The following is a 14,391-nucleotide window of genomic DNA, read 5'->3' on the forward strand; positions in this document are numbered from 1 at the left end:
TCAAAAAATTTAGAATCTCTTCTTCGAAGCTGGTGAACATCCTTACCACTTCGGTTTTTAGTTGGGTAAAGCGTAGTGGTCATTTTGGTGTATGTAATTGGGTAGAGTGGATTTGCTTCACGTTTAACGTTATATAATTGTTTTGTGCCCTGCTACGTGCTTGATTGTCAATGTCTTGTGCTTGATTGGCAGTGTCTGGTATTTAATATAATTTTGTTGTTTCCAAAAAAAATTCTCTATGGTTTTTTTAACGGCAAAGTCTTCTTTTATTAGTGTAAACTTTCCGATAGCTTTAATGAAGTTCGATTTTTTATTAACAACCAAATGATTTAATAAAGTTTATTTTTTATTTATTAATTTAACATCTCTATTCCTAAATTTCTATCGCAACCTCCAAATATTTGAATTAAAAGTTATTTGAATTACTTCAACTTAGTACTCTATTAGTATTTCCACTAATCGACCAATTGTGTGATCAGCATTAAAGTCAAAAATAATCATGATATGGTTTTTTTAGTTTTAAATTCAGTCGATGCAATAACTGATAAAATATTTTTAACTTTTATAATTTTTTAGTGGTGTTCATGGTTTTTACAATCATATTCTTTTAAATATGATATCCCCGACATGTTATTCCTTGATCCATCGTTAGAAGTATTTACAAACCCATTTAGATTCTTTTTGAAAGTCGGAAATTATATTTTAAAGAGCTATACATATATAGATAAAGGTTCTTTGTGACCAATAAAAATTTATGAGACAACAGGACTAGATCTCAAACGTAAAATCTACCATTTTTAATTATATGGTTCACAACAATCCACCAAATAAGTACAAACCACCTAATTACTTATTAAGGCGCCTCATTAGATGTTTAGGGAAAGCTTAGTCAAATTTGTTTTCTTTTATGTTTAGGATGTAATTTACTTTGTATTTCTAACAAAATCTTGCTTTTATCTGATGCTGATCGGATTTAAAGAAAAGTTTATGGAATCGATTTCAATGATCAATCATAAATTGATATTTCGACAAAGTTTTGAACAATCACTAATCCAGTTGTCATTGATTTAACGAAAATTTTAAGAATCTGTAATCAATTGACATCCTTTTTTAGCAATGTCATGCTTAGCTAGTAATCCATTATAATATTTAAGCATCGATCATAAGATTTTAAATCCTTAAATCAATTCATACTGATTTGACGAAGATTTGAAGAATTGGTAATCTAACATCAACTAAGATCGATTGCATAAGTTACATAATTCAATTTTAAACTTTTATATTAATCATTTATCTATTTTCCAATCCATGTTGATTTTTTTTTTTTTTGGAACATCAAATCTACTCTACTCCTAAACTACTCATATTTCCATCTATGTCTCCAATGAGACTTGAACCCTCAACCTCTAGGAGGAAGGGCAACACCCGGTTTAATAAAAGATTATTTTCCTTTTGTTATGTATCACCTATTAGGTTTCTTAATTACTGTCATACTACTTGTCAACCTATTAATTCTTCGTTTCAAGTTTCAAATTTCAAATTCTAATTACAATAAATTAATAACATTAAACTAAGAATTAAAGTAATTAATACAGATTATAAGATAATATAATTTCATATATTTATTTAAATCAACGATTATAATTTTATATAACTAAAAAAATATCTCTTAATTATTAATTTATTTAAAATAATTGATTAATAATTTTGGGTTTTTGTTATGAAAGTTTAATTAATGTTGTAGATATGGTTTCCAACGGTACTAAACAAGTTTGGTAATCAATTCTCATCATGCTAGCAATTTTAAACATCATCCGTTATCAATCATCACATGATATCGATTTCATTAGTTTCCCTTTATGATTTTAAGCTTCTTCCCTAGTCGATTATCTATTCTCGAATTCACATTGATTGTTTACCATTCACTAATTAACTCTCATCCTTTTCAAAATATTAAACTTTATCAGTAATTGGTCACCAGTTGAGCTCAATTTCATCATTTTCAAGCTTTGTTTTTTTAATTGAGACCGATTTCATTATTTTCAAGTTTCATTGAGCTCGATTTCATTATTGCGAACCTTGGTTTTTCAAATTGAGATTGATTTCGTCATTTTCAAGGTTCATTTTTCCAATGAGACTGATTTCATCAGTTCCATGCTTTGATTGTTTATGTTTTGTCATCTATTTCAAGGTTTGTGTTTTGATGTTCATTCAAGTAATGCATATACCATTATTCTCTTAAAATGTTGCTTATATGATATTTGTAATGTCTTATTAAAAGTTCATGTTAACGAAATATCTAACATGTTAAAGATATTACTAATATCATACGTCAAATATAGAATATTACTATTCTTGTAGAATATTCTACATACAAACATAAACATTAATTATGATAATATGTATTAACTTTATTCTATTAAAATAATATGCATATAAACAATAATTCTAAAATTATATAATATACGAAGGTCTTATTAAAACTTACATAATACTAATTAGAATATTTAAAACATAATAACATCCAATAATATACATAATAAATATCAATTCAAAATATATAGTGTATTCTGCTTAAAAAAATAAATTGCAATTTTGAATATATCTAATACATACATTATAATTTATATATCAATTATAATATTGCATAAAAACATTCCATAATATAGTGCAACTATCAAGTTTATAATGATGTGTTCGAAAAATGATTGAGATAGATGAAATCTCGATGCAATTTCAATTTTATATATCCACCATGATATTGCCCCATTAGTTGAGCATATTATGCCACCAAGATAAGAACAACTTCAACAAAACAATCCAATATGAGTACTAAAGGAATGGGAAACATACTCGTACCCCAAATATATATATATATATATATATATATATATATATATATATATATATATATATATATATATATATATATATATATATATATATATATATATATATATATATATATATATATATGAGGTTCAATAGAAAACCATAATTAACCAAGGAACCAATTTTTTTTTTAACTTTTAGACCTTATTTTTTATCAAAAAAAAGAAAAAAAAAACTAAAAATACAGAAATTCATAAGTTTTTATCCCTTTTCCAATAATATAAATCTGAATTTTTTTTACGTCAAATTCACAATGTGAAGTTTTGAAAATTCACAACGTGAATCTGAAAAATATTTTTCACATTCATAATGTTAATATATGAATTTAGATATTTTAGATTTTTTTTTCGATAAAGAATAAGCCCTAGAAATTAAAAAAATAAAAAGATTTGGTTCCTTGAAGAACCAATAATTATGGTCCTCTATTAAACTTTTTCATATATATATATATATATATATATATATATATATATATATATATATATATATATATATATATATATATATATATATATATATATATATATATATATATATATATAGAGAGAGAGAGAGAGAGAGAGAACCATATTGCATTGTATTTGTATTTAATTTCTATTTAATCAACATAAGTTTGATAGGAATGGCAAGACAACCGAGCTCCATGTCAACCAAACAAATTTCTTCTTTGTCGTCCGACAACCGTTTAACAACCATAGGTTGAGGAGAGATGAAAATATGTCCTGCTAAGGTGAAGGGACATTATGTTCCGGATCGACCAGCTCTACCTCAACTTAACTCCTTTGTCAAGCATCCTCTTCGGCCACTTCCTACAGCCTAATAATATTTAAACTATTAATACTAATCATTTATCCTTTTCATTTTTGCTTTAATTTTACCATCGTCTAGAATCTTCAACAATACAACTTGTTCCATATTTGTTTTTTCCTTTTAAAATGTTGTATGTACCCTCTCAAATATTTCTTTATGTCCTTGACATACAATAACAAAATGTAGAAAAAATAAGTAACAATATCTAGAATAATGAGTTGAAACAGTGTTATCATATTTGAATATGTAAAACATTTGTAGAGATCTAGAATAATTAGTAGAACGGTGTTATCATATATGAATATGTAAGACGTTTGCAGGGAAATAGAATTTTTATAATAGCACATAATAGCAACCATAATATATAGAATTTATACTAAAAGGCAAGGAAATTCAAAGAGTAGTTAGAATATCATGTATTAACATTTGAGATTAAGTAGAATATTATATTAATACACACATTATAAAAATAAGAATAATTAGAATAGAACATAATAACAATCAAGAATATATAGAATAAATATCAATCTAAAATATATTGAGTACTCTATTGAAATATACTTTGCAAGAATATATATATATATATATATATATATATATATATATATATATATATATATATATATATATATATATATATATATATATAGTATTCTAACTACTTATTATACATCTATCGTATGTTATTAGAATGATAAAGAAAATATGTTGTTTGATAATATATATACGTTCAATCTTACATAATTATTGTCATTAACACACATTCTCACTAATTAAATCGTCTATAAGGTTATTATACACTTATTATTATTATTATTATTATTATTATTATTTTTGTCGGTATTGGGTTGTATTATGCCAGAATAAAAATGAGTGAAAAATGATGTATGAGAACAAAAAAAAAAAAAATTCACGAGAATGCATGATCTTAGCGAGATATATTCTGTATATGTATTTATGGTGTATATCCTTTCCTTAGTATTAGGAATCCTTTTGTATTTATACGGGCAATTGTTTAATGAGAAGGCAAGCATTGAAATTATAATTGTCTTTATGGTATCAGAGCTTCTTTTGGCCTAACCCTAAGCCGTCGCACCCTCCACATCAGTCGACCTCTGTTCTTTTTCCCTCCCCCTCCATATCTCCTTCTCATCTCATCGACATGCCAGGCGAAGCACAAACCACCCAATCCACCGTCCACTCAGCGTTCACAGTGAGCAACATCAAGAATGTCATACCTCTCATTCTCAACCGATCTGACGATCACTATCCTTCATGGGTGGAATTCTTCAACATTCACGTATGTGCTAACAACGTGAAAGATCACATCGATGACAAAACCCCCAAACCTACCGATGTTGATAAAGACACATGGGATCGACTTGATGCCCTTGTTAAATCCCGAATCTACATCACCATAACACTGGATCTCGCTCACACCATCATGAAACCTGGTGCATCGGCCCTTGACCTTTGGAAGCGTCTTCAAGAAATATTTCTTGATAATAAAAACACTCGTGCAGTTTACCTCGAGGAACAATTTAACAACACTCATCTCTCTGCCTTCTCGAACATCACTGAATATTGCTCACACCTCAAGAACCTAGCCGATCAACTAGAAAACGTTGGAAACCCGGTGTCAGAAACAAAGATGGTCCTCCAACTCATCTCTGGTCTCACAAAAGGGGACTACGATACCGTCGCTACCATTATACAACAAACCAACCCTTTTCCCAGCTTCACAAAAGCCGAATCCTCCCTCCTCCTTGAAGAAGCCCGCCGCAACAAGCCTGACCCCACCATTCCCCAAGCCTTCGTCACTCAACGGGCTGACTGTGACACTTTCGAAAACTCCAACAACGGCACTAATAACCATAACTCAGGCTATAATGGACGTGGTCAAAACTGGGGAAATCAGCGTGGCAGTGGACGCTGGTCTTGCGGCAGAGGACGCAGACGTAGCAATGGCAGATTCTCGTCACAGCAAACCCCATGGAAATGGCCCGGTTGGTTTCCCCTATACCCCTGGTCCGCCCCTCCATGCCCGTACCCCACAGTCCTCAGGTTGGAATTATGGGGCCTCGTCCAAAAATCTGATTCTCACCGGCCCAGCAGCAACAACAAGTCCACACGGACCCATAAGCCAACTTTGCTTCAAACTCACAATCGGCCCACTCCAGCGCGATGACACCAACCGAACTTGCACAAGCATTCCAAACCATGCAGATGCAACAACCCGATAGCTCATGGTATATGGATATAGGATCAACATCCAACCTCACTAGAGATGCTAGTAAGCTCTCTAATTTCTCTCGTTTCAATAAAGATAATTATATTTTGGTTGGTAATGGCCATCGAGTTCCAGTTTTTGGTCATGGAAATGCAATCACCTCATACCTTAATCATCCTTATCGCCTAAACAATGTTTGCCTTGTCACTAACATCATCAAAAACCTTGTTGCTATGAAACAATTTAATCGTGACAATAATACCTCTGTTGAATTTGACCCATTCGGTTTTACTATGAAGGATCTAATCACGAAGAAACATATCACTCAGTGTGACAGCCATGGCGATCTTTATCAACTCACATCATCACCTACCAACAAGCACCCACCTGTCGCTTTTTATACAGAATCTCCAAATATGTGGCACAACTGACTTGGTCATCCTATAGTTTCTAATTTACAATATTTAAATTCATGTCTATCGTTTTCTAGCTCTAAAATACATTGTTTTCATGTAATGCTTGCTCATTGGGAAAACATTGTCGATTACCCTTTGATGATTATGTTTCTGTTACATATTTACCCTTTGATATTATTCATGCTGATATATGGACATCACCTGTTAAAAGTAAACTCAACCAGAACTACTACCTTATGTTACTTGATGATTTTTCACATTATATTTGGACGTTTTCCATTAAAGTCAAATCCGAAACTTTTCTGTTCCCCACGCAATTCTACAAATATGTCCAAACTAAGTTTTCCTCCAACATTAAATCCTTTCAGTGCAACAATGGACGTGACTTTCACAACGCAACCTTCACACAGTTTTGCAACACTAATGGTGTTCAACTTCGCTTCACATGCCCATACACCTCCCCTCAGAATGGCAAGGCAGAACGCATAATTCGAACCCTCAATAACATGGTACGAACCTCTTTAATTCATGCGTTACTACCACCCTCATTTTGGAGCTATACGATCCATACATCCACATATCTTACCAACATCCTACCATCACGTGTCATTGGTAACAAAACACTAACTCAAATCCTTTACCTTCATACCGCCACATATAAACATTTACGAACATTTGGGTGTCTATGTTACCCTAACACCACATCCACCGTCCCCCACAAACTAGCCCCACGATCCATCCTTTTTGTCTTCCTTGGGTATACAGACAATCATCGTGGTTATCTATGCCTACCACTTGATAATTCCAAACCAATCATCTCTCACCATGTCACCTTTCATGAACATATTTTCCCTTACTCTAATATTGCAAAGTATCGAGCTGAATCCTATGAGTTTCTAGATACAAACGACCCATCACCATACTTAATTAACCCTCAACTTATCCCAACGAATACAACACCACCCTCCCCACCACCTTCACCCCCCACCTCAAAATTCACTACAACACTCACATCCACCCTCCCCACCTCACCACCACCTTCACCCACCACCACCACCGCCTATTATCCATAACACTCCACCATCCTCTCACATGAATACACAATCTAAAAGTGGAATTGTCAAACCAAACCCCAAATACACACTCCACACTCAACAAATATCCCCAATCACATCCAACCCACGGGTTGCTTTACAAGATCAAAACTGGCTCGATGTTATGACTATTGAATATAATGCTTTATTAAAATAGGGAACATGGGATCTTGTGCCTATACCATCAAATCATAATGTTATTCGATGTCACTGGTTATTTTGGCACAAGTTTAAGGCAGATGGCACTTTGGAGCGCTACAAGGCACGACTTGTAGTGAATGGAAAAACACAAGAGGTTGGTATTGATTGCGACTAAACATTCAGCCCGGTTGTGAAACCGGCCACCATTCGCACTGTTCTTAGCCTCGCCATGTGTCACACCCCAAAACCAAGAACGGCGGAAACGTTCCGGGGTGGAGGACGTCATGTACAGTATCACAACAGTGTAAAGTAGTAAACAAGCAACCACATCATCCATTGCATTAAAAGTAAAGTTTTAATACATGTGTGTTCTTTCAATGTAATAAGACACCAAAATATACAATCAAAATAAAAGACGAGTCTTGACTGTGCTCCGTCTTCTCAAAACCTGGCCATCGTACTTGTCTACTGTTGACCTGAGAATACAAGTTATTTTGAAAGCGAGTATCAGCCTAAAGCTGGTGAATTCATAAGTATTTAAGTATCTTTGTCTTGTTTTGGAAAGCTGTTATGAATACCATGTAAACCTTTAAATGAAACAGTTGATATAAGTATGAAAACCCTAGAAAATCCCTTAATTCCTACTAGTATGAAATGTAGTCTTCCTATTATGAAATGTAGTCTTCTACCAAGACCCGAATGTTCTGCTATAAAAATGATAGTTTTTCCTTCCTTTTTGACTATTACTAACAGTACTTAGTCTAACTTATCGTTTATGTGAATGTATCACAAAATAAAGTAATAGGAATAAAGTAATCATGTAATTGTTATCCTTTTGTATTAGGATTAACACGACATCGCGATTTGCGAAATGTATAACCTTTGAACATCCGTAGATTGTTCAATTTTCCTCTGTAGCGACAGCAGGTTTAAGGAAGGGTTAGTCCCGTAAAGGTACACCTAGTATAAGTATTAACCGTAGGCACCCGTAGATGGTCATTTACCTCTGTAGCGAACAGTAGGCTAACAGAATGGTTAGTCCCGTAAAGGTACCCCTAGTATAAGTAATAACCGTAGGCATCCGTAGATGTTCATCTACCGCTGTTGCTAACAGGTGGGTTTCGGAATGGTTAGTCCCATCTAGATATCCCGTTGAACTGGGATAGGCAAGACAATTTACACAGAAGGTACTAATAAATCATTCTTGTGAATCAAGATACAAGTATTCATGTAAGTGTATACAGGTAAATGTATCTATGTAAAGGTATTCATGTAACATGTAATGCATAGTATAGACTCATGAATGAACTGACTTTGATGTAATTCCTTGTAATAGGAATAATGTTTTGTATCTTCTAACTATCCCTATAATAGTTAACTGGAAGGTAATTGGTTGTCCAAGCAGGTTTATACACCCTTGCTACACAAGAGTGTGGGAAACTGAATGAAGGATGAAAACTATAACATCAATACATATATAAGAACATAAGTGTATAGATATAGTTTTGTTCAAGAAGGTAAAAATGGTTTTGTAAGACATCTAAGAGTTTTGAACAATAATTAACAATGACTTGATGTCATTTTAATAAACATTTCAAAACTAATACTTTTGTTACCAAGGTATTTTAAGATAGAAAACCATTTCATGCATCACATTTTGAAGTATGTGAAATCTGCTGGATGAAAACACAGTTATAAAATACATATAAGTGATTTAATAACATATTGTTTTCTACTTGTATTCCCCCCCCCCCCCATTAAAGCATTTAAAATCATTTAAAACATTGATTAAGGGGTATGAACTCACCTGTAGATGGTGGTTTGGATGAACTGAATGATGTGGGATAGCTAGATGACAAGCGAAGACTTGTTCACACTCAATGATCCTAGTTAACATATAATCACACATACATGTATCCAATTAGACTTTAAACCACTAATTGACAAAGTTAAGACATCCTAAGGCATGTAAAACACCTTATATAAGTGCTACAAGTCATAAGGATTGCACCTAGGTGCTAAAGGACCTTGCTATTGTGTTTAGGGTTCAAGGGTAAGCTCCCTTGGAGTTTACGGTTTTCATGACCTTGACCTAATGAGTTTACGGTCGTAAACTCAAGAGTTTACGTTCGTAATCTCCTCACTTTTTGACCATAAGTTGTTTTGAGGTTTTTCAAGTCCTTTGAAGCATTTCTATTTGATGGTTAGGCCTTTGGAAGAGATTAGGGCATCATTACACTCCTTTGAGGAGTTTACAGCCTCATGGTCATTTCCCCTTGGGTTTACTACCTTAAACTCATGAGTTTACTACCTTAAACTCATGAGTTTACAACCTTAAACCCATAAGTTTGGTATTTGGGGGTTTTCAAGTCCTTAGCTCAATCATGGCAATAGTCTAGGTTAGATTTAGACATAATGAATAACCATTGGACTTTTATGGGACTTTTATGCACTTTTTGGGGTGTTTACGGTTTTGGGAGATCCCCAAACCGTAAACACATAAAAATGTAAGTATTTGGTGCTTTTTGTGTGATAAACTCATCAAGGATGAATCTATACAAGTCCCTAAGGCATGGTGAAGCATCTAGGCACCTTAAGGCACCACTTTGCACCGTATTTGGTGTTTACGGTTTTGGGAGCCTCCCAAAACTGTGAACACCTTGATCTTGGTGTTCTTGAGACTTTTCTTTGATGTTAATATGTAATACTTTCTTAATAAGACTCAAGGATGGAAGTACTTACTATAAGGAAGCTTGGATTTAGCTAAAAGTCAGAACACTTAGTGTGTGTTCTTGGTGTGTTTGGAAATCTAATCAAAACACAAAAATGGATGGATGAATAGATGCACAAACACTAGATTAAGTGTTATATCAACTTGGAATGGCTAGAACACTTACAAGTTTGAAGATCTTGATTTAATTCTAGGATGATACTTGAGAGGTTTTTGAGTTTACTCTTTTGGCTTTTAGGGAGTAAACATAAAATGACTAGATTTTGGGGAGTAAACTCATGCATATGCATGAGTTCATGGTTTTTGTGTGATTTTTCAACCCAAACTTAAAAGTTTGGCCGCAAACTGCTAAGACACGAGGTGTTTGCGGTTTAGAAATTTCGAGTCCCGAGACGGCCCATCCGTTCACCCGTTCGTTTAAAGATTAATTATTAAAAAAAATCAAATGAACTTATTTTTCCCAAAAACAAGTAAAAGTGAACTTGACTTATAATATGAAGTGATTGACTTTTAGGGTTTGACCGAATGAAAATTCCGGGTTGTCACACGATGGCTCGAAATTGGGATGTTTATCAATTGCATGTGAAAAATGCTTTTTTACATGGTAATTTGAAGGAAACCGTATATATGCACCAACCACCTGGTTTTTTAAGACTAGTTATCCGGACCAAGTTTGCAAATTACAGAAATCCTTGTATGGGTTAAAACAAGCACCGCATGTATGGTATCAACGATTTGCATCTTATTTACTAACTATTGGATTTGTGTGCAGAAAGAGTGACAATTCCTTATTTATCTACCAAAAACACCATGAGACAACTTATCTACTTCTATATGTCGATGACATAGTGTTAACTACGTCATATACAACACTCAAAACTTGGCTCCTCAGTGCTCTAAAACGGGAATTCGACATTACTGATCTAGACCCACTATCTTACTTCCTCAGGATTGCTGTCACGCGCACCAAGAACACCATGTTCTTATCTCAATGCAAATACGTTGAAGAAATCCTCGAATGTGCCAACATGGAAGCATGCAAACCAGTCACCACTCCCGTTGACACTAATTCCAAACTCAGTCTTCATGACGGTGATCCTGTGGCTGATCCATCCCTATATCGGAGTCTTGCGGGAGCTCTCCAATACCTTACATTCACACATCCAGACATATCATACGCCGTGCAACAAATCTGCCTCTTTATGCACGCTCCAAAAATCAGTCACTTTAGTGCTTTAAAACGGATAATACGGTACATCAAAGGCACCCCAGATCATGGTCTTACGTTATTATCCTCTCCATCCACTCAGCTAGTGTCCTATATTGATGCTGATTGGGGCAGTTGCCCGGACACCCGCCGCTCTACATCTGGATATTGCATTTTTCTCGGTGACAATCTCATCTCATGGTCTGCCAAGTGTCAAGCCACTCTTTCAAGGTCCAGTGCTGAAGCCGAATACCGTGGTGTTGCAAATGTAGTTACTGAAGTCTATTGGCTTCACAACCTTCTTCTCGAGTTACATGCACCCCTGAAACGTTCCGCAATCGTCTATTGTGACAATGTATATGCTGTCTATTTATCCGGTAATCCTGTGCAACACCAACGTACCAAACACATTGAAATGGATATACACTTTCTCCATGAAAAGGTCACTATTGGTAAAATACGAGTTCTTCATATTCCATCTACTTATCAATATACTGACATATTTACTCAAGGCCTTCTGCGACAACTATTTCTTGATTTTAGAGACAGACTCAGTATTCGTCTTCCTCCCGCTAAGACTGAGGGGGACTCTTAGCGAGATATATTCTGTATATGTATTTCTGTTGTATATCCTTTCCTTAGTATTTTGTATTTATACGTATGATTGTTTAATGAGAAGGCAAGCATTGAAATTATAATTGTCTTTACATGAAAATGACGATATTCTTGTAAGGTTGAACGTATTCGAATTGCTAAACAACTTATTCTCTTAGTAATTCTCATAGCATACGATAGATGTACAATAATTAGTTTGAATTGAACAACCTAAGCCTATATATATATATATATATATATATATATATATATATATATATATATATATATATATATATATATATATATATAAGTTCAATTGAGAAAATAAAAAATGTTGAGAATGGGGGAATCATTCTTAACAACTAATTTATTTTTGTCGCAAAAACATCAATCGTACCGGCAGAAATGGGAAATGAATACACATGTATTTCCCAACAAAACATGTTTCCTTAAACTATGCTAATCATTACCTTAATTTATACAAATACATAGTTTTTTTTTCGTTTTTATAATTTTTAAGGAACTATTTTTATCGAAAAATGATTTTAAATATATCAAAATTCATAATTTTTTTTATTCTCTATAAATAGACATCCATGTTGATATAGTTTTAAGATAAAATATTTTTTTTATAGTTTCAGTTAAGAATGATATCAATCGCCAGCTCTTCATCAAAGTTAACATTTAACTTTAGCAGGCGGTCGGCATATCTCTGCATTTTCTATAGATGAGCAATGACAGACTCTCTGTCCCTCATCTTGGTTGTGATCATCGAAGTGATGATCTCGTACCTCTCCTGCCTGGCACTTTGGTGGTACTTGTCTAGTAAATCTTGGTGCATCTCATTGGGATAGTAGTCCTCATAGGACTTTTGGAGTTCTGCAGTCATAGTCGCGAGCATGATGTAATGGACTTTCGTAGCATCTCGCTCATGGGCCTCAAAGGCAACGATCTCCTTGGGAGTAGCAGTGTTGACATTTACCTCCTTTAGCTCCTTGTCCAGGACATACTCCTTGTCCTCGTAGCGGGTAACCATTTTGTTTATCTTAGGCCCGTTGGGCAATCAGGTTGTGGGCTATTAGTGATGTTGGAAAAGGCCCCGAAAGGATTTGGGCCCAAATTGGAAACTTGAGCCATGGTTTGGGTCACGAGTGTTTTTACCATTTTGGGCTTAAGTGTTTGGATTATTATTGGGCCAGAATATAGAGTGTGTTGGGCAGAAAAGAACGATTTGGTTCTTATGGCAAGACCCATGTAGAGGTTTGGGCCCAATTTGGAAAATTGGGCCATTGATGGATTTATGGACATTATGGTGTTGGGCTTTTGTTTTGGGCTTGGGCCTTAGTTTTGGATCATATTGGGCCAAGCGTGGAATGGTCATTTTACCCCATGCATGGATTAAGGATTATAGTATGGGTCCCAATTGCTAATTAGGTATATTGATCGGCATTGATAGCTCTGGAAGGGGACATAGCAGCACCTAAGGATTTCTTTCAGGAAGCTTCTGCATTCGAGGTGCGTCTTTTCACCATACCAATGGGTCTAAGGCACCAAGGCCGGCCCATTTATTTAGTTGTGATGATTATTGGGAATGTGCTATCGATACATTATGTATTAATGTGAAGACCATGCGGGGGTTCCCATGACAATTAGTTATATGTTGTATGCTAGTTGGTTGTGTGATATTTGGTATGCTAGTTGTCTTTGTGATACTTGTATGGAAGACCTCGGGGGGTTCGTGTTGGATAAGGTGTCAACGTCCATAACTATTTCTGGTATGTACTTGACCCGACTCGGCATGGTCCATTTGGGTTGCATGGCACCATGCATTGGATAAACTAAATGAGAGAAATAACACTTATGGTTTATTAATATATTATAAGTTCTAATATATTAATAATATTATTTAATTAGTTTGGTCAAGAATTAATCTAGAATTAATTAAGTGATCAAAAGATAACTAATTAAATATATGGGTTGATTATGTAAATCATCCATAACTTATATAGTGGGCTAAGAGGCTCCATAGATTATCAAGTTGGGTTCCACCCATAGGATGCTCCATGGAGTTAATCCATGGATCATAGAAATAAAGAGTCATGTTACATTAGGGTTTACCTAATACAACACACTATATAAAGCTCATGTTTCTCCCAAAATCGGCTACACATGCATTCTTGAGAGCTAGAGCCAATTTTTGAGTGTTATACTTTCTCTCCAAGATTACTGCATAGCATTTGGTGCTGTGTGAAGCATTTGAGGCATCACACTTA

General features: G+C 34.3%; 2 protein-coding genes across 2 annotated transcripts; both read left to right on the forward strand.

Annotated features, from left to right (window-relative positions):
- Nucleotides 1-4,620: 4,620 nt before the first annotated feature.
- On the forward strand, nucleotides 4,621-5,890 carry LOC111905426 (uncharacterized). Its single transcript, XM_023901123.2, has 2 exons — nucleotides 4,621-4,647; nucleotides 4,766-5,890. Exons 1-2 carry the CDS (start codon nucleotides 4,621-4,623, stop codon nucleotides 5,888-5,890), a joined length of 1,152 nt encoding a protein of 383 aa, XP_023756891.2.
- Nucleotides 5,891-10,863: 4,973 nt separating this feature from the next.
- On the forward strand, nucleotides 10,864-12,116 carry LOC111905427 (uncharacterized mitochondrial protein AtMg00810-like). Its single transcript, XM_023901124.2, has 2 exons — nucleotides 10,864-10,985; nucleotides 11,087-12,116. The coding sequence occupies exons 1-2, from the start codon at nucleotides 10,864-10,866 to the stop codon at nucleotides 12,114-12,116; spliced, it is 1,152 nt and encodes a 383-aa protein (XP_023756892.2).
- The last annotated feature ends 2,275 nt before the right edge of the window (nucleotides 12,117-14,391 follow it).

The sequence above is a fragment of the Lactuca sativa genome, chromosome 6 (genome assembly GCF_002870075.4).
Source record: "Lactuca sativa cultivar Salinas chromosome 6, Lsat_Salinas_v11, whole genome shotgun sequence".
NCBI lineage: Eukaryota > Viridiplantae > Streptophyta > Magnoliopsida > Asterales > Asteraceae > Lactuca > Lactuca sativa.

Bases quoted from the DNA above. Each gene is read 5' to 3' on its own strand.
- LOC111905426 (XM_023901123.2), top strand. From the start codon at position 4,621: ATGCATGATCTTAGCGAGATATATTCT. The intron at 4,648-4,765 runs GTATATGTATTT...TTATGGTATCAG, and splicing joins ATCTTAGCGAGATATATTCT to AGCTTCTTTTGGCCTAACCC.
- LOC111905427 (XM_023901124.2), top strand. From the start codon at position 10,864: ATGGCTCGAAATTGGGATGTTTATCAATTGCATGTGAAAAATGCTTTT. The intron at 10,986-11,086 runs GTTTGCAAATTA...ATTTGTGTGCAG, and splicing joins AGACTAGTTATCCGGACCAA to AAAGAGTGACAATTCCTTAT.